This window comes from Neopelma chrysocephalum, unplaced genomic scaffold, assembly GCF_003984885.1.
Source record: "Neopelma chrysocephalum unplaced genomic scaffold, ASM398488v2 Primary Assembly neopelma1_106b, whole genome shotgun sequence".
Lineage (NCBI taxonomy): Eukaryota > Metazoa > Chordata > Aves > Passeriformes > Pipridae > Neopelma > Neopelma chrysocephalum.
Window position 1 is genome coordinate 108071 of NW_020897771.1, and position 24100 is coordinate 132170.

The 24100-nt window shown below is 51.5% G+C and overlaps 1 protein-coding gene across 1 annotated transcript in view; it reads right to left on the reverse strand.

Annotated features, from left to right (window-relative positions):
- IGHMBP2 (immunoglobulin mu DNA binding protein 2) overlaps positions 1 to 24074 on the reverse strand; it is a 26442-nt gene extending 2368 nt beyond the window's left edge. The window contains exons 1-14 of the mRNA XM_027696324.1: positions 23998 to 24074; positions 23214 to 23383; positions 22780 to 22972; positions 22051 to 22148; positions 16316 to 16479; positions 15381 to 15581; positions 12357 to 12504; positions 9734 to 9908; positions 6047 to 6229; positions 5504 to 5622; positions 4302 to 4396; positions 3877 to 4000; positions 985 to 1800; positions 398 to 570 (exon numbers count right to left, since the gene is read on the reverse strand). Of these exons, the coding sequence (XP_027552125.1) occupies positions 398 to 570; positions 985 to 1800; positions 3877 to 4000; positions 4302 to 4396; positions 5504 to 5622; positions 6047 to 6229; positions 9734 to 9908; positions 12357 to 12504; positions 15381 to 15581; positions 16316 to 16479; positions 22051 to 22148; positions 22780 to 22972; positions 23214 to 23383; positions 23998 to 24071 (2733 nt within the window). The 5' untranslated portion in view covers positions 24072 to 24074. The remainder of the gene's footprint in view (positions 1 to 397; positions 571 to 984; positions 1801 to 3876; positions 4001 to 4301; positions 4397 to 5503; positions 5623 to 6046; positions 6230 to 9733; positions 9909 to 12356; positions 12505 to 15380; positions 15582 to 16315; positions 16480 to 22050; positions 22149 to 22779; positions 22973 to 23213; positions 23384 to 23997) is intronic.
- Between the last annotated feature and the right edge of the window lie 26 nt (positions 24075 to 24100).

The following is a 24100-nucleotide window of genomic DNA, read 5'->3' on the forward strand; positions in this document are numbered from 1 at the left end:
GGAATCGCCCCCAGGATGCAGAGGGAATCTGCAAAGGGCTGGGAATCGTCCCCAGGATGCAGAGGGAATCTGCAAAGGGCTGGAAATCAAGCCCAGGCTCCCTTGAGTCACTGCTTTAAGCTTGTTCCACCCCATTTCTCCTCCCTGCCTTGCTTTATCCACATGGCCTGAGGGTGTAAACACCAGAAAACGGCAAAGAAGGGCAAAGTGAGAGGAAAAGAAGGAAAAGCTCTTGGGAAGAGGTGAGCAGAGCCCAGGTGTGGCACCTGGCAGCCCTGTGTACCTGCAACTCAGCACAGACTGTGACAGGGAGGGCCCTGCTGAAACCCCCTGCAAGGAAACCCTGCCCAGGGAGCTCTACAGGGAAAATTCCCAGGTTGAGCCCGCCCTGCTGTACCTCAGGGATGTGGTGGCTGAGGCAGTAGCACCGGTGGCAGTGGTGGCAGAGCTGGCCCAGGGTTGTGACAGAGGCTTTGCAGCGGGGGAAGGCACAGGTCCTGTCAGCCTCCATGGCAGCAGAGATCAGAGCGTCAAAATCTTCTCCTGCTCCGCTCCCGACCGCTGGCTTTCCTGGGAAAGGTGAGCAAACGCCTGGAATGGGGACTGGCAACAAACCCACCCACCTACAGCCACAGCCTGGGCTGCCTCTGCTTCCTTCAGTGTGGGCCCCCTTAGCTCTTCTCTCTACATTTGGGAGTCTCCCACGGAACCCCTGAGCCTCCTTCCTGGGAAAGGGTCCCCAGTGGTTTAATTCTGACTTAAGGAATGTGCCTCCAGGTACCCAAACCCCTCTCCCCAGATGCTACAGCCAACTGATGCACGTTCCTGCCAGTTCCCACCCCTCTGACAAGCACCAGGGAGCTTTCCAAGAGCCACATGCTTCATGCACATAGGCAAATCCCAAGGTCTGGAGCAAACCCACAGGGATTAAGATTCGCTCAAGGAAGAGCATTAATTGTGCCGGTTATGAAAAGCCTGACCTACCTTTGGCTTCGCTTTTGTCCTTTTTCCTGCTGCTGGTGCTGGGCTCCTGCACCTTCCTCGCCTCCTCCTCCCGTCTGGCTTTCTCCCTCTGGACTCTCTCCAGGTGCAGGGATTTCAGGTCCACTTTCCCCGAGCCCTCGCTGCTCCCCCCCGGCTCCGCAGGGACAGGGGTGCTCCCGCTGGGATGCTGAGGCTGCGGAAGGGGCCGTGGGGGTTCGGGGGGCAGCTCGGGGGGCTCCACAGGGTCTCTCTTACGGACACTGATGTACCTGTCCCGGCCCTCCCCGGAGCTCAGGTGCTGCAGCCCGTATTCCTCTGCCAGCAGGTGAACCAGCATCCGGTCGTGGGAATTCAGGGATGGCGGGAAATCCAGCTGCACCTCGCTGCTCGCCAGGAAGGCCACCAGCGTGGCCCTGAACCTGTCCCCGGCATCCTTTGTCCCTGAGTCCTCTCTCCCAGCTCTGGTGGTGTTCTGGGAGGAACGTGCTCCCTGTTTCTGGCTCCCTGCTCCAGCTGCTGCTCCCACCTTCTGCTTCCTGCCCGGAGCCGGCTGCGGTTTGGGGCCGGACGCCGCGGGCGGTTTCGGGCCCTGCTGCCGCTCGCCCCGTCCCTTCCCGGAGTAGTTTTGGGGCACGAGGTCATCCAGGTACTCGAAGGCGGAGCGGACATGGCCGTGCTGGGAGAAGTGGTCCAGGAGGCGGCGCAGGAAGGGCTGGCTGCCCACGGTGTGGCTGTCACACACCACGGCCACGTGGCGCCGCGCACGCGTCACCGCCACGTTGATCCGCCGCTCCTCCGCCAGGAAACCCACCTCACCTGGGAGAGTGACAGGAAGGGCCATGGGAAGGATGGATCCAGGTGAGGGGCCGGTCCCAGTGACCCAAGGGTTGCTTGGTGGAAGGGTGGGAGATGGCGTTTATGGGTCCCCGCTCACACCATCCCATTCCTCTTTCTACCTGTGTTTCGCCACCCGCAGCCAGAGCCAGGGCTCCACGCTGAGCTCCTGGGATAGGGAAGAGGATGGAAGGCACGTGGAGAGGAGAAATATTTCCCTGGCTGGCCCACAACACAAGACCAGGTTGGATCTGGGAGCGAACACAATGATGGAGCAGTGTGGAAAAGGCTCACCTTGCGACAGAGGAGGAACTGCAGGTAAAGAACTTCCCCCTGTCCTACAGAGCTCCCTCATCCTCGGAGGGTCTAGAGGAACAGCCATTTAGGAACTCGGGGACGTTCTGCTCTGCTCACAGAGCAGCAGTGCTGGGATGACTCAGGGAGGATCAGCCAGCGAGAAGGGGAGCGTGGGCGGCTGCCGAGCTTCCAGCTCCAGGGAATAGAGAGGAGGCCAGTCGGGAAGAGATTAATGCCTCCACCGGAGCTGTGCCCAGCCTGGCTCTGCTCCTGCCGTGCCTGAGCAGCCTAATTTGTGCTGCCTTTGAGGGATGGGGTGAGGGTGAGCCCCTCTCCGGGCTCTGCAGCTCAGAGAATCATTCCCAGCTCCTCTGATGTGGTTTAGCCTGGCTAGAGGGGCAAGTCCAACTCCTTTGATCTGGGAATTAGAGAATCCTGGAATGGTTTGGGTTGGGAGGGACCTTAAAGCCCATCCAGTCCCACCCCCTGCCATGGGCAGGGACACCTTCCACTAGCCCAGGTTGCTCCAAGACCTGTCCAACCTGGCCTTGGACACTTCCAGGGATGGGGCAGCCACAGCTGCTCTGGGCAACCTGTGGCAGGGCCTCCCCACCCTCACAGGGAACAACTTCCTTTGAAAAGAAGAAAAAGGTTTCCTGCTGGATCAGAGGGAGAGGTCAACGTCCTTGGCCTGCTCTGAGTGGAGAAATGCAGCTGCAAGAGGTTATGGATTTCTCCTAAGGGACTTGGAGAGCACCAATATCATCTCTTGTACTCCATGCAGGAAAAGCCTCCCTGTGCCCCCAGGAAGGCAATTCCTGCCCCACTTCTGAGCTCTGGCTGCTCCCTGCGCAGGGAAAGGGGCTGAGGACACCCACCTTCCCGGGACACCAGCTCCCACCAGCACAGGGGTGAGTCACTTCTGGATAAGGACTATTCTTAGTGCTGTCCCCACCTCCATTCTCCCCACAACGCTGCTTTTCTTCCTCTAGGCTTGGAAAAAAAGGTACCTCCTCCTTCCATGCATACTTTCCCCCCTTTTTTTCCCCCCCTTCCTGCCATCAGCACTCAGCATTTCACCTTCAGCAGCACAGGTAGGGCAGCAGGGCTGTGTCTCCTGTGGCTTTGGAAAGGGCAGTGATCCCTGCACGGGACAGAGGGGTCCTGGAGCACTCCACAAAATCCTTCCACTCCCCCACAGGAGCCTCGTGCCCCCAGGGCAGCAGCTTTTTTCCAGCTATTAACTTTCTCTGAAGCTGCTGATAGGAAAGAACTTGATTTTCCGCTCTAGATTTTGCTCCCAAAAGCTGCGTTTTCCGTGCATGACTTGGGATGCCAGCTCCTGTTTGCTTTCTGCAGGGAACCGACCCAGGATTGGCTCCAAACCCAAGAAATTACCCCCCAACTCCAGTAAATGTGGGGCTAATGGGATGTGACATTATTATTATTGTCATCATCATCATCATCATTCTTATTGTTTCATTCAATCATTTCCGAGGCCTCAAGAGCCAGGAAACCTCCAAACTGAGCAGCCCTGGCCCCCTTGAGCCTGCTGTACCATGGGAGCCTCCTCTGCAACCCTGACAGCAAATATATTCATTAATTAAACAAAAAAGGCTGAAAAGGAAGGGTTTTGCCAGTAATTCCATTCAGAGCCAAGTCCTAGAGCACTGCAATTAAACCACAGTGCTTGGCTGCACGACTTCCTTCCCGTTTCCTTCCCGTTCCCCACGGAACCACGCTCCAGCAGCGAGCTCTTACCTTTCCTGTTGGATCTGACAAAGGACAGGATCACTGCCTCCTTCTCTCTTCCTTGGAAACCATCAACTGACTTGATTTCTAGCTCTGGGTGGCTGTGACAAAGGTGCTCTCGTAGCATGTCCACCTGGAAAACAGGCCACAGGTAGCTTTTAAAGGAAAGACAGAGGTGAAAAGGGTTAAAATGGCACCACTGGGGGGAAATCCCTTCCTCCCAAACCTGCTTGCACCTCCTGGAGGTCAGGTGATGATTCCTGAAGGTGGGAATGGTGCATCTAACTAACATCTCCTCCCCCCATGGCCTCGAGCTGCTCAAATGTGGAGGAGTTGGCCCCAAATGCTGATTAAATTCGGCTCTGCCAGTCTCTGGGACATTGTGGTGCTCCATGTGCAGGGAGAGGGGGAATGCCAGGAGAGGGACAGCTCACCTGGAGGTTGTAGGGAGCCACCACAGCGATGTCCTTGGCTTTCACACCAGCGTCCACCAAGGCCTGGACGTGCAGCCCGGCCAGCTGGACCTCCCCTGGGGCAGAAACAGAGTGTGACAGGGATCAGAGGCCAGAGAAATGTGCCCAGCCTCCATAAAACAGCAGGAAAAACTCGGAGAGACCTCGCTCCCTCCCCTTAAACAGCTGGAAAGGCTCAGGGAGACCCTCCAGCCCCTAAAACAGCAGGAGAGGCTCAGGACACCCTGCTCCAGCCCAGAGCTCTGCCAAAACAGCAGGAAAGGCTGCCACAAACTGTGGTGCCTCGTTCAGAGGGATCTAAAGGGACAAGTTAAATCAAATGTGAATTATTTCCCTGGTTCACTGGCTGGACTTCTGCTTTGCAGCAAAACACAGCAATAAACATCAAGACTGCAGTGAGCTGTGCCAAGAGGCTGCCTCCCAAATCTGGGGAGCTGTGCTTTTAATCCCCTGCTCCAAATCCCTGAGTTCTCTCAGGCAAGGCTTTTGGGCTCTCTGTGAGGGGACAAGAGCCTGTCACTGTTCAGTGGGGCCCTGGGAATGGTGCATGGAAAAATGAGGCACTCAAATGCTGGTGGGGTTCGAGGGGATAAAAGATATTTAAACTGGTAAAAACTGTCCTTGTATTTTCCAGCCTGACTTTATGCTCAAGCTCCATAATGAAACCTATTTTTTTAAGGTGAAAAGCAGCAGGAACCTGATGTCTTAGGAAAATCCCCGGAGAAGAGCCAGCCAGGATTTCATGGAAGGACCAGAGGACTGGGAGGGAATTCTGAGCCCTGCCCACAGCCTTCCCAACACAGGTTTGTGCTCTGCCTGCTGCTGTTTGCCCTTCCATGGTGTAAAGCACCCGCCACAGGGATCCTCCACCTTGTCCTAGTCCTTCAGCACAGAGGAATGCCCCTGCAAGGGGACACAGGCTGGCCACGCCACACTGGACACTGTCACCACGGCCCCGTGGCCACTCTGCTCCAGCTCAGAGTTCTTTGAGCCTGAGGATTTATGGAGGCGGATGACCCCTCAGCCGAGCAAGGCTCCCTGGATCCTTGCCTTCCCCAAGGGGGACACCTCTGGGATGTGGCTCAGCTGGAGCTGAGCCCATGGGAGGGACGAGCACCTCAGACTGTCCATTCTGGGCAAGGGCATTTTCCGAGCGACAGTACCTGGATTCCCCTTGGACTGTTCATCCTCCTCTTCCAGCTCAAACAGGCCACAGCCAGCGGTGTCGATGAGCAGCAAGGCAATGGTGGTCTCTTCCGTGGAGGAGACGCCCGGCAGGTCCCTGCACAAGGGGTTTGGGAAAGGGACAGGTAACAATGCTGATGTTATGGCAATATCCAGAGGGGCTGTGGCTGCCCCATCCCCGGGAGTGTTCTGGGCTGGGTTGGACAAGGCTTGGAGCAACCTGGGCTAGTGGAAGGTGGGCCCATGGAAACTAAATGGTGTTTAAGGCCCCTTCCCACCCAAATCATTCTGGGATTCCACGCTACCATACCAAAGGAGGACACACACAGGATAACTCTGCCTGACTTCTGGGCAACGAAAAAGGACAAACCTCCCTCAATTAATGTTCCCCCAGCGCACCAAAGGACGAAACACAAACGCCACCGCGGGGACAGCAGGAACAGAAAACCCCACAGGGAAGGGGCAAACCGGGATGAGAAGGACACCTCAGCTCAGGTGCCAGCGGAGAGCAAGCGACCCACCTGAGCAGGTGCTGTGCCACGGAGGGGTGGGCGCTGAGCCGGCCGCTGTAGAGCTCCGTGGAGGCCCATTCCATGATGAGCCGGTGCATGCGGTACTGCACCGTCAGCATCCGCACCGCCCGCTCCCCGTAGTGCTGTGCCAGCCGCTCCATCAGGCTCAGGGACAGGCCCTGGGCCGCGGCCCTGCGGGGGAGAATCACCTCAGAGGGGGCCCGGGGCACAGGTGGGACCCGCGCTGGGCTGAACTCAACCGGCACCCGGCAACAGACACGGCGCCGCAGCAGGAACAGTGTCCGTCGGTGCCAGCGGGTAAGTTGGAATGTTGTTGGAGCACCTGCAGCACCTACTTCAGACCCTGCTCAGCAACCTCATGTGGCCCTGCTGGGGTGGCACTGTGACCCCCGTTTCACCCACAGGTACCAGGAGAGTGCAGTGTTGGCTGTGGAGTCCCCATCCCTGGAGGTGTTCCAAGGAGCGACTGAACGTGGCAGGTCCGGGTGACAAGGTTGGGATCTGTCACAGACTGGACTCAAAGACCTTGGAGGTCTTTTCCAGCCTAAATGATTCTGGGATTCTGTGATCTGTCAGCATAAGGCTACATTGGCGTTACTACAAGCTCAGCCACGGCATCAGCATCACCCAGTGTGTTAGGATCAGAGCTCAACCCCAAATTTTGGAATGCTTGGTGTCCACACAGCCAGCCCTTGATGATGTTTCACCCAGACACCTGCTGCTCCAGCATTTTCATCCTTCCCCGGCCACTCGCCCCAGGCTAACACAGGGATCGTTGTTTCATCACCCACTAAACCCCATCACCTCTGGCAGAGGCCCTGTGGCACAAATTAATCCTAATGAAATTAGCCTTTTGGGAGTCTAATTGCTTTGCCTTCACTGACAGAGAGGGTTTGTTGGAAGCACCAGCCGGAGGCACCGTCTGAGGAAGAAGGATGGAAGTCGTTGTGCCTGAATTTTGTGAGCATGAAGAGATTTTTCATACTGTGGCTGACAGTGAGGGGGTGCTGGCTGCTGCCAGACACAATGAACCAGCACAAAGATGATGAAATGACGATAGAGGACAGCTCAGGAGAATGATTTCCATCAAGGCTAAGGGCTACAGCACACATCCAATTCCTGCTGTGGGAATTCCAGCCCCACAGTGAGGGATTGTTGTGGTACTGGCCAATCCTGCCATGCTCCCAACAGGTACCTGGAAAATACGATCAGAGAACTGCAAAGTCATTAAACCTGCAGAAGGGAAAATTAAGGACAGATCTTTCCAAGAAGCCGGGTTTCATTAGCCCTCCTTCCTGCTGGATCACAGGGAAAAAAATGGGGAATAACCTCTGAATGGACACAGCTGCAGGACATGGGAGGCAGCAGTTTGCCAGAGGTGGGCTGGGGTGAAGGGACAGAGTAGGATGGGGGGTTGGGAAATGCGTTCCAGTTACCAGGAATTAGCTTTGCTCCTGAATGAGAAGGTGCTGTCATGTCGCCTGATCCTTCCCACGGACCCTGGATCTCCTGGGCAAGGAGGAAATTTAAGCAGGGAGAGCTGTCTGCACTCAGGTGAAACAGCCAATAAATCTCCCAGCAAGCCTCAGGAATAATGCTCTTCCATACCCTTCCAGCTCCATTCCCACCACAGGGCTCTACGTGATGTTACATGCTGAATTAATAATGAGGAATTAAACTGCTTGAGAATATTTCACCTGTTAATAATTTCTATTATTTTACCACTCAATTAATTCCTACAGCGGTTGATTTCTACGCCAACAAAATCCTAAGTGCCCTGAGCAGACATTTTTTACGTATCAACTGCTTTAGACAAAGAGAACTGGGAGAAAAGGTTGGACAGACACGATTGCACAATGTGCCCTTTTCTTATTCACCCCTGAGACAGGAGATGCTGGTGTGACTGATCTCTGCAGCACACACTGAATTTGGATGGAAGAGCTTGGAGAAGGATGTCACTGTGTTTTCCTGCCTCAAGAACTCCACATTAACAGGGTTAATGAATGGATGTGCATCCAGGAGCACATCCATTGCTCCTGGATGGCAAAACCAGGCTGAGGCTGTTGTGGACACGGAAAGTATTTGCTCTGTGCCCTGGGTTTTTCCATCCTGGTACAGCTTTAAGAGGTTTCACAAAAAGGTAAAGCAGTAGTGAGGCTGTGCAGAATCCCCCCTTTTCTCTGGATATTGTGGATTTTTTTTTTTAATCCTTGCAAATATAAAGGAGGAGGGGAGCATGTTCTATTCCAGCTGTGGAAGCCGGTAGAGAAACCCAAGGCCTGACACTTGCAGTTCAGTGGCAAAGTGAAAAGCAGATCCATTCAGTCTTGACAGGATTTGGGATGGTGCAGACACCCAGACTGACCATTAACAAACAAGCAGCAAAACATTCCAGTGTTTGTCTAAGAAATGAGTTGTGAGAACAAGAGGTTTGATAAATATCTGCTGATATCTGCAGGGAGTACAATTAATAAATCAGAGCTCTGATGTGAGGATGAATTAATCGGGCTGCCAGAAAAGGATGGAATGAAGGCTCAAATGAACACCAGCAAACAAATGTTCCTGTCAGACTGTAGGAAGTGTCCTGGCACTGAGGTGCCCATTGGGACAGGGCCAAAATCCAGATGGAGGTCTGAAGCTGCTGCCAGTGAGGGGGCTGGAATTTGCCATTGCTGGGAAGAGCTCTCAGAAGAAACCATCCAGCAAGGACAAGATGCAGGTGAGTGGACTGCAAAGTGTGTGGTGGGATACCCTCTGCATCCTGGGATAGCCCCAGATGTGTTAGAAAGCAAGAGGAGCACCCTTCAGACTCTCCACCAAACATTCCCTAAGCCTCGAGGGGAAAAAAATCTGATGATAATAAGTGATAAATGCTGGATCCACAGAGGAAAAAGCAGGCAACAGGAAGGTAGTTGGAGTACCCCAGCATTCCTGCTGGACAGGAGCTTCCTGCCTGAGCAGGGCTGACTTCCCCTGCTGTAGTAACAGCCGAGCCTCCTGCCAGCCTGGATCCATCCCAGCTCACTTTAGACCCCAAAATAGGAGCCCACCCACTCCAGGCCTGCTGTCATCAATGGAGAAAGGGGAAGGTGGGAGGAAGGGTTGGAGTCCTCCGCATGAATCATCCCTGGAAATAGCTCATCCCCTTTCCTGAACCAAAGAAGAGGTGGCAGGTGATTCGGGGCCTTCAGGAGAGCTCTGGAATTACCTACAGGAGGAGGTGGAAGGGATCTGCCTCTGTGCTGCTTCTCCTGGTCTGCAGGGACTGTGCTGGCACACACACCTTTGAGAATTCCCAGCAACCCCACAGCAGAGCCAAAGGCTTCCTGTGGGATTGCTCTCCCTGGCTGCTAACTCAGAGCCCTGGAAGCCCCAGGGCAGTTGCCCAGCAGACACAGGGCTTCTCCCTGTTCCGTGGCTGGGACAAGGTACAGGTAAAGGCACCATCTCCCAGGAGAAACCTGCTGGGATGGAGCAATGTGAAACTTCCAGCAGTGACCATCTATAACACAGCTCTGATGGAATTCTAGCAGCATGACCAGCTCCTGGGCGGGGGGGAGGCCAGAGATCCAACAAATAATCCCATTATGAAATATTTCCATTATGAAATATCTCCACAGGTGAGGATTGGGAAGCATTCGGCTGCAAAAACAACAGGAGGAGCCGGGACTGTACCTGTGGGAGACGATGGTGGGGGGCAGCTGCTTGTGATCCCCGGCCAGGATGCACTTGGGAGCCTTCAGCAGAGGGATCCAGCAACTGGCTTCCAGGGCCTGAGCACACTCATCAATCACCACCAGGTCGAAGTGGTTTTCGGGCAGCAGCTTCAGTGGGCCATCGGAGGAGGCACCTGATGGAAGCAGAAGGTACGATGATATTTCTTTGCAGGGATTTAGAAATCCAGCTCTGCAGCCCATGCCAGACACATATACATTGATACGTGTACGTCAGGATTGTTTTTGCCAATTCCTGTTTGTCCCCTTTTTTTTCCCCGGCATCTGGGCCCAGAAGCTTCCAAGTCTCTTTGAAAAACAGCAGCCAAAGAGAATAAGATCCTCGAATGCTTCACCCAGAGCAGAGCAGTGAACACCCACCTTCCTGCTGCCCCCCAGTGCAAACAAAACTCCTCATCACCAACACTGGAAGGGTGAGGGACTGCAGGTCCACCAGTATGATAAGTGGGGGACAGCCCAGGAGGGAGAGACGGGCTGAGCCCCCACTCCTCTGCCCTGCTGACCCCCTGGCTGTGCCACTCTGTCCTTCCTCAGGGCACTGGGAGAAGGGAAAGCACAGGAGAAGTAACCAGGCCACCACAGCAAGGGCTAATTTTTAGTATCAGAAGCCCATTTGTAACATCAAACAAATAACCGTGGCACACAACCTGCTCTAACCTAGACCTACCCGATACACGCATTGATCAGAAATCTGGATTTCGGGGGCATCAAAATCTCACTCAATTCATAAGGAAAAAGGATGCAAAAGGAGGAGAGCAGGGTTAAGAAGCCAGCATGCCAGGAGAGAAGATTTTTATTCACAGAAGTGTTTTTTTTCCAAAGCTCCTGTGCTATTCTTCCTGCTTTCCTCCTTTGAAAGCAGCTCTGAGAGGGGGGATTTGGCTTTGCCACTGTAAATCCTGCTGCCTCCTCACCCCTGCGTCACTTCAGATGTTACAGCTTGTCATCTAAGACACCCTGTTTTCCTTTAAAAACTGTCTTCCAGCCTATATGAATTCACTCTGGTAAGAGGGGCACACTTACAACCTGACTTTTGCCTTTGGCCATGCCGAGGGTGGAAGGAGAAGAAATGGAAGTTTTCTCCTGTCTAAACCAGCCTGTACCAGCACGGTCTGGTTTTCTTCCCTCCCAGTCTTGGGTTTATTGAACTGCCATTAATTAAAGGCCACTCATGTCCCTGAGTGCTTGCCATGATTAGATTTTCTCTGGGCTGAAGCCACCAGCGGAGCACTTGGGCTGCAGAATTCCCACCAAGCCCACGGGTCCAGAGAAATCCCACCACTGCTTCACAAAATCCAACCCCTTTGTTCGCCCACCACCTCTCTCTGAAGCAGAATTCCAGACCCCCAGCTGGGAAGATTCGGCCCCAGGAGAAAATCACAGCTGATCCCCAAAAATACCAGTTTTGCTGGAAAAAAAGGAGACCTCCCCATTTTCCAGGCAAGGTTAAAAGAAGGGAGAGGCCAATTCCTAGGGAATAAAGGGAAGATTTATCTTTCTTTTAACCTGCACCCCAGTAACTTGCCCCATGAGGTCTTTTTTATGACCTAAAATTATTGATTTTTCCCTTCAGGAAATGATCCCTGAGCAACTAAATCTGAAGATTATAAGTGGAGTATTAAACATCTGAGCTAGAAAAGCCCTTTAACGTGTGTTAAACTTTAACCACTCACATCCCCCTCGATTGCAGGGGTATCAGCTTCCTACCTGTAGATGCAGATGCCTGATGAATACCTGGATCTGCTCCCTAAATCCTGTGTCACACCACACTTTTTTGTTTTGTTTTTAATGAGTAATTAATAAATCAAAAATAAATATACAAAATTTATATTAAAATTAATATATAAGAATATAATATATAAAAATATAAACATATGCTATATATTATATAAGTACTATATCACAATATATAATATTATATGTAATTATAATATATTATAATTATCATAATATATAACTATTAGATATTATTATAAAATATATTATAATAATTATAAAATACATTATAATTTATTATATATTATATATAATGAAGTATATTATATATATATACACTATATAAAAATAAATATATATAATTTATGTTTTTAAAGACAGATATTTAAGGACTTTTGTGAGGCCAAGAGGGACGAAGGTTTATCTTATGTCTCCCCACTTCAGGAATAATCACTTAGGTGATTACAGAACTAACAACAGGCAGACTGAGAGCAGGCATTGGAAACACGTGCTGGATTCCTGGAAACAATCCAAGCAGAGAAGCAATTCCATGTGACTTATGCAATCAATAGCAGATTGCACACCTCCAGCAGCTCCTGTTTACTCACTGAACTCTCAGTTCCTACTCAGAACTAGCAAAGGCCCTTCCAGACAAATATTCTGTGCTAAACAACCCCCTGTGCCAGAGTGAAAACTGGGAGCATCCCCCTGTGGAGGGCTTTGGGAGACCCCACTGAGCTCCCAAGAGCTTGGGGCAGGATAAGGTCCCCCAGGTATCCTTGCAGGGCACGTGGTTTGCCCAAGTCCTGGCAAAGGGCGGTAAAATCCTGGGCAAGGGGATCCCACACCTGTGTTGGTGGCCAGGACGACGCTGGCGTGGCTGAGGGCCGAGGCCATGGCAGCTTCTTCTCGCTCCTTCAGCTCCTTCCTCAGGGTCTTTATCTCACCCAGGAAATGGCTCCGCTCTCCCTTGTCTTGGGCCCTTTTGGTTTTTGCCTAGGAAACAGAAAAATCGGGATGGAACCAACTGTTTCTGGTCAGCTCAGTCTGTCCAACAGCCAAGCCTGTGACCTGCCAAATCTGGACACGGAGCAGAAAGGAATGTTTGGGAAGAGGGGTCTCGTGCCTCTGCTGGGTGAGGGTGAACTGGGATTTCCTATCTCCTTCTGCTCTGGGAAGCAGTGCCCCTCTGGCTCCTGGAAGCAGGAGGGCTTCCCAAGCCACCACAGCAACTCTGCCCCTTCAAACCAGCAACTCTGGGCTGCTCTAAGTGACTCAGAGCAGCATCTAGGCAGGCCCATGGCTTTTTTTAGCAGCACTATTAAATATATCTAACACATCAAACCACCAGCACCGGGCACCAGCACTTCCAGACCAGCAGCCACGAGACCTCAGCCCAGCTATGGCTGCTGCAGGCACCCTGAGCAATCCCAGAGGGAAACTGGGATAATTTCCCTGGAGGTAATGACTTGATAATCAAGATGAAATGTTGCAGACAGAAGCTTTTACATGGAGCCAAACCAACAAGGCTTGATTGTTCCTACAGTCACGCTCTGGATGGATGGATGGATTTTCCAGGGTCTAACGTGGATCAGCTCATGCTGCAGCCTCTGCTCAGCCTGTTGAACTTGTAGGTATTTAAAACTCTGAAACATCCATGTGTCTGTCAAGTGGAGTGAAAATGGGCTGAGAAATTCCAGGTGGGAGATGACAGAGAGGCAGATCCGTGACCACACAGGCACCTCTTCTTTAGCTGGATCTGAGAGACAGGTGGACTGAGCTGAAGGAACAAATGAGCATCAGCTTCCTCCCTGCTGGAACCAGGAATATTAGAGGGGCAAGCTGAGAGTGCCAGCAGGGCCAAGGGGAATGTCTGTTCTGCTACAAAGATCCAGTGAACAAATTAACCACAGCAACTGTTCTCTGATGACGGCTTGCGACACTCGGATCCAAACACTCGCCTCATTTTGGGCTCTGGAAGCAGCTTAGGGAGCAGGGAGCACAGTCCAGAGGGAACAGAGCACAGGATGGTGTCTGGCACATGGTCAGCCTGGATCTCACCCATTCCTAATTAGGGCTCCATGGGTGCCATGAGGCTCTAATTGTCCCCACTTGTCTCATCTGGGCCCCCACCCACCCACTCATTGGTCTGGGAGCTGTATTTAAGGCCAGGCCAGGCTGAGCCTGGTTTCCTTCCTGGATTACCTGCTTCATCCTTCTGGACCTAGACCTGGACCTGTGCTGCCTTTCTTGTTCAGGTACTGTGGGGCTCCAATTTTGCCTGGTGCAAAGCATCCAGGAGCTGAGATCCTGGGAAGTTTCAAGCCAGCTGAGGGTAGGAGGCACAAAGGGGCAGGAAGTCCCCAAAGAGAGCTCAGGGTTTTATTTCTGTTACTGGCCCTTCTGTGGTTTGGGGTTGTGAGGAAGGGGAGGAGTGAGAAGGGTCAAAATGTGGGATTGCAAAGGAAGAAATTATTACAGGGACAAGTAGGGAACGTGGGAGGGGAGAAACTGAGGCAGGAGGAGGGAAAGATGGGCCAGGACCCCAAAGGTGAGGTTTCTGCAGCCCAGAGAGAGAGATGGAATGAGTCAGGGTCATGTTCTCTAACAGACCTGATTGGGGGCAGCTCAAAACAAACTGGACTACAAGCCTTGGTGGCCAGTTCCTCCCTCCCATCACCATGATCCTCTTCCTAGGGAGGAAGCAGATGGAGACCTCAGCGCTGAAGGCTCTGCTTTCTCCCTAATTTCCCTGCTACTATGGAAAATCAACAGTGAAAAACCTCCCAGCTTTCCAAATGTCTCCCAAGGAGAGGAAAAGCAAAATTAATCACTAGTGAGAACGATGGAAAATAAATTAGGAAGTAAAAAATGGCTTCTGGACAGTGCTGTCACCAGAAGGGGAGGGAAAATAACTTAGTATCAAAACCTTATCCCAAAGAATGGAGTTGCTTTGTAAGTTAAGTTTAGGAAAACTAGGTTGAGAAAGAAGAAATTAAAGATGCATTTTTAAATATGCTCTGCTTTCTACTTGAGGTGGCTGAGAGTGGGAGGGAGTGTCAGGACAGGCAGACAGCTCATTAGGAAGTGAATTAATGATGGGAATGTTTCTCTGGTGAAGAGGATGGCAGGAACCATGCCAGACATACGATGTGAGGGGCAGGGCACAGCAGCAGGGACTGTGATTCTCCCACTTCCGTGAGGGATTCAGCCAGGAGGAGTTCTGCCTTCCAGCAGATGAAGATCACGGAATCCCAGAATGGTTTGGGTGGGAAGGGACCTTAAACACCATTCAGTCCCACCCCCTGCCGTGGGCAGGGACACCTTCCACTAGCCCAGGTTGCTCCAAGACCTGTCCAACCTGGCCTTGGACAGGGATGGGGCAGCCACAGCTGCTCTGGGCAACCTGTGCCAGGGCCTCTCCACCCTCACAGGAAAGATTTTCTTCCTAATATCTAATTTTCTAGCTTCTAATCAGAGTAAATGGGATTAATCCAGGCCACTCTGGATCCATTTCCAGCTCTGTTTAGTCCCCTGCACTTTGCCATTATTTTTTTCGCCCCTGAAGTGTCCTTTCTCCTGTTGACTGGCCACAAAGACAGACTCACCAATAAACCCCCTGCCTGGATACAGGAAGGTCAAAAATGAGCATCCCTGGGGGTTCGTGGTGTCCTGAACCCCCAAATACCTGGTTTAACCAGAGTGTGCAGGTTGGCTTATGTCAGGACTAGTCACTGACTTGCCTCTAGTCGCTGATTTTTGGGATAACCTGGAGTACAGGTATCTAAGAAGTGGCAGAGTTGTCCCTCATTTTAGGGAGGACTGTGGATCAGCCAGGCAATCCACGTGGGATGAGCTGCAGGGACACGTACCCAGGCCTGGTCGATGTCCTTCCTGATATCTGCCACTATCTGGGCGTTGTCCCCACGGGCCAGGACCGCATCCAGGGAATGCTGCTGGATGGGCTCCAGCAGGCGAGCGGGGTGTCCCAGCCGCAGGATCCGGGCCTTGGAGCCGGCCAGCCTTTCCACCAGGTTATCCACAGCCACGTTGGAAGGGGCACAGCACAGCACCTGCCAGAGAAGAGACCAGCTGCTTGGTACCTCCAGGGACACCAAAATCCTGGAGCAGCAGTGTCCAAGCAGGAGGAAGCAGAGAGAGGGAGACCAACATGCACCTATTGGGAATAAACCACTGACGCCTCCAGGATCCAAAGGTAATTCTTACCCTGCTTTGCAGCACTAGTGTAGGGTCCACAATAAATAGCAAACCTGAGCTTTGAAGCTTCTATCAGCACCTAATGTGAGCTGGTGGGAAAGTCCCTGATCCCTGCAAGCCAAGCCAGGCTCTGGATTAGCACAGCTCCTGTGGGAGCTGCTCCAGCTGCCACAAAGCTCTTGAGTGTGCACAATAATCATAGAATCCCGGAATGGTTTGGGTGGGAAGGGACCTTAAAGACCATCCAGTCCCACCCCCTGCCATGGGCAGGGACACCTTCCACTAGCCCAGGTTGCTCCAAGCCCCATCCAACCTGGCCTTGGACACTTCCAGGGATCAGCCACAGCTGCTCTGGGCAACCTGTGCCAGGGCCTCCCCACCCTCACAGGGAAGAATTCCTTCCCAATATCCAACATAAGTTTCCCCTCTTTCAGTTCGAATCCATTCCCCCTTGTCCCACCACTCCAGTTCCTGATGAGTTGTCCCTCTCCAGCTTCTTTGCAGGTCCCTTCTGATACTGGGGGTGCTGTGAGGTCTCCACACAAGGAGAGGTGGTCACTGTCAGCCCAGACCTGCCACTGCCTCTCACCTTGAGGCCTTGCTGCACAGCCTGCAGGATGATCTCCACCAGGGTCGTGGTCTTCCCTGTGCCAGGCGGTCCGTGGATGATGGCGAGCTCCCTCTGGGCCAGGGAGAAGGAGACAGCTTCCCTCTGGGATTCATCCAGTGAGGTATTGAAAAACTTCAGAGGCTCTGGGGACACAGCAGGAGGGTCACTGGGACCTCTGCCCTAACTGCGAGCTGGCTAAGAAGCACAAATCCAGGAATACAAGAAGCTTTCCACAGCCAGCCCAAACCCATTTCATAATGAGGAGGAACTTGGGAGGAAGGCACTGAGGGGGATAAAAGACCCCAGAATGTAAAAGTAAGGCTTGTTATGCTTCCAAAACAAACAAGCTGCCTATCCTGCATCCATGCCTTCCCCATTCCCTCCCCATCCTTGACATTTTCGCATTCAGCTGTGAACACAGCCAGTCTGTGTTAGAATTCCCAGTGTTTACAGAGGAATTTAGCTGCTCTAACATCAAACAGGACAGTTTTCCTGGCTGTGGAGGGGGCTCTGGGTTTGCTTCACAGGTTAGCCAGCATATTTAGAGAATCTTCAGTGCAAATTGGGAGGGAAACAGCTGATCTTGAATGACACCCATTCCAGTTAAACCCGACACAGCAGTAGTGAAAAAGCAGCAGGAAAACCTACAGAGTCTGTGAGCAGAACACAGCAGCCCTGTATTGGTCACCAAGGAAGGCAGGAAAAGATAAGAACAGCAATTTAAATGATAAAACTAAAATTGGTTTCAGCTTTCATAAGGAAGGGAAAAAGGAGAAAACAATATGCAAACTGTATCGGAAGAGAATTGGTTTCACTGCAGAGACTCAATTCTCACAAGATGCTTTTTAACCTCCCAGATTTATCTCATTTAGGCCCAAATTTATTCTCATCCCCCCTAATCCTGCTGCTAATCTCCTTGTTCATTATGGGAGTTAATTACAGCAGAGATGATGACTCATTACACTGAGGTTTCCCGAAAATAACGTTTCCACAAAAGCTTATATAAGACACATCTCTGGGCATGGTTCCCTGCTGGGCATCATGTGGTTTATCCCTCTCTTTGCATTAAGGGTTGGATTAAAAACAGGGAAGTTTCTCCTGGTTTTAGGCAGGTGAACTTGTGTGGGGCCTCTGGCTTTTGAAGCAGCACAACTGAACGAGGTGTCTGGGTTAAACAAAAAAATCCCATTAAAAAGGTGGTGAGGGACGGAGAATTGGGGCCAAAGGTACTTTTCGCTGTTAATCTTCCTCTTGGTTTATATATAATTTTTGGGTGAGTGTGTTAACGACTAAGAGAAGACCAGGAAACATCCCATGGGCTGGGGAAACAGCAAGAATAGCTTAAAAACTGAAAGGCATTTCCCACAGTGAGGAAGGAACAGCCGGGACGTGGGAGTCATTGATGTTTCCTTGCTCAAGGATGAGCTCAGGAGCTTCTCCAGGCGTGTGCCCACCCTCAGCCCTTCCAAACACATGCTTCCAGGAGCTGCTGTGTGGGCAGGCTGGGAATGTGCCTCTCCTGGGCTGGGCAAAGGGGTGAGGAGGAGGGAAGAGCCTCTTAAGGGATGCTGGGCTCCTCCAAACTCCTCTCCATCCACCAGCTGGGCTCCAGGCAGAACTGCAGGTTATCCACTGCAGCAGGGCTGCTCCAGAGGACTCTGTAAGGAATTGGTTTAGGATTTGCACCTCTTAGCCCAGCTCTACCCCTGGGCATCAGCTCTGCACAGCTGCCTCCTGCTTTGCCCGAGGCTGTCCATCCCAGATCCCAACCAGGCCATGGAGAGGAGGAATGGAAATCTGCACCCTCAGGTCTGGCAAGGATGTGCCTCACTGGTGGCCAGGTGATTCTGCCCTGAAACACAGCTTGATTTAGGGAGTGTAGTGTTGAAAACAAGAAACCACCTTGGCCATCGGGGTTGGCTCTCCAACATTTCCAGGGACTGAGGTGATTTTCTGCGCAGTTCCAGCCGCTCTGGGGAGGCAGCGGGCTGGAGGGTGATATTCAAGCCCAGGAAAAGGGGTCTTTGCACCAGAAAGAGATGGGGAAAGTGCACTCTTCACAGTATATTCCTCACCATCAGCGTGTGGAGGTACCAAGAGCAAACCAGACCCCACCAGCAGCTCCTCCACAGCACAACCTCACTACAGCCAGTGCTGCTGGGCACAATCCAGGTGGGTACTTCAGACTGAATCAGGAACCTTCCCTGTTCTCCCCAGGAAATATTTGGCATCTGGGTTGTCTGGGTGGCTCAGTCTCCCCCAAAAATCCTTGGGGCCTCTCCACGGCCCCTGTGATCGCAGGAGGAGTCACGTGGCCGAGGGACAAGGGGCATATAGGATTTTTTGCAAGTGACTTGTGCCAAGAAGCCCAAGGAAGTCTTGCTTTAAATCCCTGGTGCTTCCTCAGTGCCAAGCTGGCTTTTACTGGGGACATTCCTGCCTTTTAACCAGGCCTTTTTCTTCCTTCTTTCTCCTTTCAAATGTTTTTACAGCCACAGGCAGGTTTAAATACAAGCCAGGCCTTTTGGAGCCAGTTCCTGGGAATAGAAATGAACATCCCTCACTTTCTCCAGCCCAGGATCACAGGAGAGAGCTGGCAGCTACTAGTGACCTGCACAGGTAAGGCATAACCAGGATTCCAAAGGGAAAAGGGATGTGCCCCTCTTGGATGATCGTGGGGAGCACAGCAAGCAGAGCAATGCTGGCCTCTGCTGGCAAGTAAAGCCTCTCCACATTCCCCCCATTCCCAAAACACTGGGGTCCAGGAGTCCCACATGGACGGTGGGAGCAGGGAAGGAATGCTTGGAGGAGATTTTGGGTGTGGAAGCTGTAGCAGGGTCACGAATGCAGGTCAAAGTGCGAGAGACACAAGCAGAGCATTTCTGATGGATGAGCGCCTGGATTCTGCTTCCCAGGGAGTCTGACAAGGGCAAAAATCCTGCTCAGTTCAGAGCTTGCCTTTTTGGAAAGCTTATTCTCCCACTTGGAACCTTTCTGGAGGCACTAAGGTGAGCTCTGGGAGTGCTTCGTGTCGGTTCCACTCTCAGGTGCAGATCCCAGCTACCCAGCTACACCTTCCTGTTCTTTTGACTGTCCCAGAGGTTATTCCTCCCACAGCCTGTCTCGTGTTCTTGTGTTAGGACAAGGATGTTTACTCTTGCATTTTCAAGTGTCTTGAAAGGACTTGGCCCTTGTGCTGGGTTAGGCTGCTGGTGTCTGATAATTAATTACTAAAATGCACAGCGGCGTCAAAACCCACCTAAAAGTCCTGCTTGAAAAACAAGGCTTCTAAGTTTTATTCCACACTTAAAAAAAAAAAAAATCAGGTTTAGGCTTCTGCTGCTGCACGTTTCACTCACTGGAGCTGATTTTTCCCTCGCTCCTTCCTGTGGCTTTCTGGCTTTGGAATTGCAGCGAGCTTGTCTCACATCCCAGAATGGTGTTGACACAGATGTGTGTCTAGACAGGCAATTTTAGGAGCTGTACAGAACTTATTGACTCAGCCTGCTGATGGGTTTGTTAGAGATCGGGTAATGGATGGGATGACACAGAGGGAGGGAAGCATCTCCCAGAGAAACCAGGCTAATGGGTGCTGGGTCAGGAAAAGAGACACTGTGACATGGAGAAGCACCTGGGAGATTTTTTTGTCCTCCTGTGTCACAGCACTTCAGCTCAGAGCAGGCTGGCAGTTCAAGGACCTATTTGAACTTATTATTATTTAATTCCTGGCTGGGGGTTTATCTAAATTAATCTAATTAATTTTAATTTTGAAATTAATATATAATTTTATAATTTAAAATGTCATATGTAAATGTAATCATTTTTATTTTAATAAATCATTTATATTTTATTTTAATATTCATTTAATATTTATTATTAATATTTATATTATTGATTATTTTATGTTTATTTTGTGTATATTAATAAAAATACATACTTATATAATTATATATGTGTGTATTTATATTATGTATATATTTAATATAATACATATCTATAATACATACTTAAATATATTATAATTATATGAGTATTTTATATTGGTATTTAATATATTATTCTATATTACAATATAATATATAATGTACAATGTAATTATAAGCTATATTATTTATTATATTTATCATTTATCACATTATACTATTAAATTTTTTATTTAATACATAATTTTAATAAATTAATAGGATTAATTTATTTTAACTTTAACTTAGAATTAATCTAAATTATTCTAAATTAAAAAAAACATCTCTTAGTTGGGAAGAAAGCAGCTCTAAAGGGAGTAAGTAACTGGAAGGCTTTTGTACCCTGCCAGAGTATTTTGCTGATTTCAGGTGATGCCTTCTCATATTTCATCTCCTCTGCCTGTCTAATGTGGCTGAATGTTTCTATCCATCAATACTGCCTGGGCTGGGGAGATGTAAAATTCATCTCTGCTTCGTTTGGCAATCCAGTGAGAAGGAGTTTTCCTTCATTAGAGGCAGTTCTGCTCCCTCAAGGGTAAAAGCAGAGTTGCTAAGAAAGTTAAAGATGAAAATGTATTTCTTTTATCTCATATTAAAAACTGTGAGTGCACCAAGGTCCCTGAAAGGGTTGACTCAGACGGGGATCAGTGCTTAGAGATACGGGGATATGACTCATTAATATCCGTTTCTTGTCCTTGGTACATCCTTCTGGAAGCGAAGCCTGGCTGGAGGGAATGGGAGCGTGCCTTGGGCGAGAGGGCAAACCACTGTGGGCAGCCAAATCCATAATCAAAGGAAGAGGAACAGTGCAGGGAGCTGTGGTGGGCAGAAAAACAAGGGAATGCTGGAAGGGATGGATTGCACGAGCAGGGACAGGAAGGACCTGAGCTCTGTACATGGCTTAGACCCTGACTGCCAGCCCGGTCTGCTGGGCAGCTTAACCTTCCCTCTGCCCTCATTCCCAGAGTTTTGCAGTCCAGAGGATATTTCCCTTCTGTCAGGGGATAACATTCATTAGCAGCTGTTGGTATTTGATACAGCTGCTGATCAGGGGGGTTGGTTTCCCCCTGGTTTCTCTGAAAGGTTAAGCTGTGTCATTTCACCCTTTCTTTTTTCCAAAGACTCACAACAAAGGGGAATTCTACTTATATCCAGTTTTTTGGATGGCTGTTGGTAAAACCAAGTTGTGAAGCATTAAGTATGTGATGAAAGCAGAGCTCCAACTCGACTGAATGCAGTGAGAAGGCTGTAAAAATAAAAATCCAAGTGTTCCCATGCTGTTCCAAACAGCTACTTAATTCCCACAGAGGCAATCACTGGATTTTCAACAGAGAAGCAGCCCTGGCAGTTTCTCATCTTTGGAGTTTGTGGATGGGACTGGGGCAGGAAGCAAATGAGAAATTCCTCATAAACTGGATTGGATTTCAGACTCACTAACGTGTGCAAACTGATTCCCCCATCACAAATCCTGCCTGTCACGCCAGAACTCTGCTTTCCTTGGCATGCTCTGAGAAAAGGGAGCATTAACCAGCTGAAGAGTCTCTTCCAAGGCTCTTTCTATGAGGGAAACGTGCCCAGTATAAACCAGTATGAACACGGAGTGTTCAAGGCCACGTTCAACACCCAGGTCTTTCCTGGAGCCGAGTGACTGCACGTGTGGATAAAAGCTGTACATGGAGCAGAGTTATTTGCGTTCCCATGGGCAGTTCCCAAGAATGCCCATAAAACCTGATTAAAAAAGAGGATCCTTACTTGTGTCACTGGATGCCCTGGGAGCAGAGGCAAAGAAGAGGACGTCGATCAGGTCGGAGGCTGGGCCACCACGGTACTGCTTGAGTGCAGTTAAAGCTCTGCCAAAGAAGGGAATAGCCAGGTTACAGGAATTCCTTTGGAGACTCCCAAGGGCCCAGAGACGGGCTGTGGGCACAGATGCAACTATTCCAGAGCTGAACAACGTTACCCCACAAGATCCAACCTAATTCCTGCATCCCCCAATGTTCCCACACGCGTCCCTGCGCTGGTCAGGCTTCCACTTCCCGTTATTCCAGCTTGGTACAGCCAAATGTGCTTTTTCAGAATGTTAATCCAGCAAAGAACTCTTCAGTCCTCCTGCCAGGATGGAAAAGGCCCTACACAGAACCCAGGGAGTACCAGAGGTGATACAACCAGACCAAAATACGCAGCTGGGAGAGGGAAAGTGAAGAAGAGGACTAGCCAGCAGGTAGGTAAATTTAGGCTGTTATGAGGCTGTAGCATGACAAATCCAACTGAATTATCCCGGGATGGATTCCCTCAGTAGGCAGCACAAAAAGGCAGGTGGATGCCTCCCCTCAGTGGAGCTGCTGTAGGAGCAAGAGAGATGAGATGAGAAAGGAGAGAAACCAAGCCTAGTGAATGAAGTGGGAAGTGTCTGGGACTAAAGCTGGCAGTTCTGATGTGGCTCCCCCGCCCCTGAGCAGAGGGACCCCGGGGAGCCCTGACCTTTTGAGCCTGTTGTAGGTGACGTCGTTGGCCAACTTGAGCAGGCGGAAGGAGTGCTCGTGGTCCAGGCCCAGCTCCCCATCCCGGGACTCCTCCAGGGCCACAGTCACTGCCTTGGAGGTGACACGGGTCACGACGCCGGTGGCCACTGGGTCACCCTGCCCAGCAGAGTCGTAGAGCCCCACGATGTCCCCTGCAAAGGCAAGTTTGGAGAGCGTGAAGGGCGGAAAATGTGTTGCTGCCCAGAGAAGCTGTGGTTGCCCCAACCCTGGAAGTGTCCAAGGCCAGGTTGGAGCAACCTGGGATAGTGGAAGGTGTTGCTGTCCATGGCAGGGGGTGAGACTGGATGGGCTTTAAGGTCCCTTCCAATCCAAACCACTCCAGGATTCTGAGATCTGTCTTTTTAATTTTGGAAAGACAGGAATGTCCCTTACCAGGCCCAAAGCTGTTGGAGGGCAGCTCGGAGTCCGAATCCCATTTCCTGGGCTGGAACGTCACGAGGAGACGCCCGTAGAGGCCGGTTCTCTGGCTGGTGACCTGGAGTTTGAGCAAGCAGACGCCCCTCCGCTGCAATTCCTTCAGGGAGACGCTCTCCTGCCATGCCCTGGGAATGGCACACAGGGGTGAACACCATTGGGATGAGGTCGAGAGTCAAAGCTCCAGGTAACAGAGCAGAATGACCTTGTCCTGGCTCCTGGCACCTCCGTCCCCATAGCTGGGTAAGGGTCTGCACCCCCAACACAGGGGTCTAAGAGGGATGGCTACAGGTGAGCTGGTCCTACAGGGGTGAGTCCAGCAGGGTTTCCCGTGGATCAGAGCCCTGTGGGGTGGTTTCCTACTGGGATGAGCTGGTTAGAAAGGTGGGATTACACCTGTGTTCCCATAGGTGACAGGAGGGTTTCCCACGGGTGACAGCGGGTCCCAGGGGAGGGTCCCTCAGATTCCCACGGGTGACAGCAGGTCCCAGGGGAGCGTCCCCCAGGGTCTTCCATAAGTGACAGAGGGTCCCAGGTGAGGGTCCTCCAGGGTTTCCATAGGTGACTGACGGTCCCTCAGATTCCCACGGGTGACAGCAGGTCCCAAGGGAGGGTCTCCCAGGGTTTCCGCAGGTGACAGTGGCTCCTAAGGGAGGGTCCCTCAGGTGACAACGGGTGCCTGTCCCCACCCTCGCCCCGGCCGCACGTGCCCCCGGCGGTCCCTCCCCGCCCCGGTCCGTGCCTGCTCTCGGCCAGCTCCGCCTCCCGCTCCTCCCGCAGCAGCTCCAGGTGCCGCTCCGCCGCCTCCGCCGCCATGGCCGCCGCCAGGCCCCGCCCACAACGGC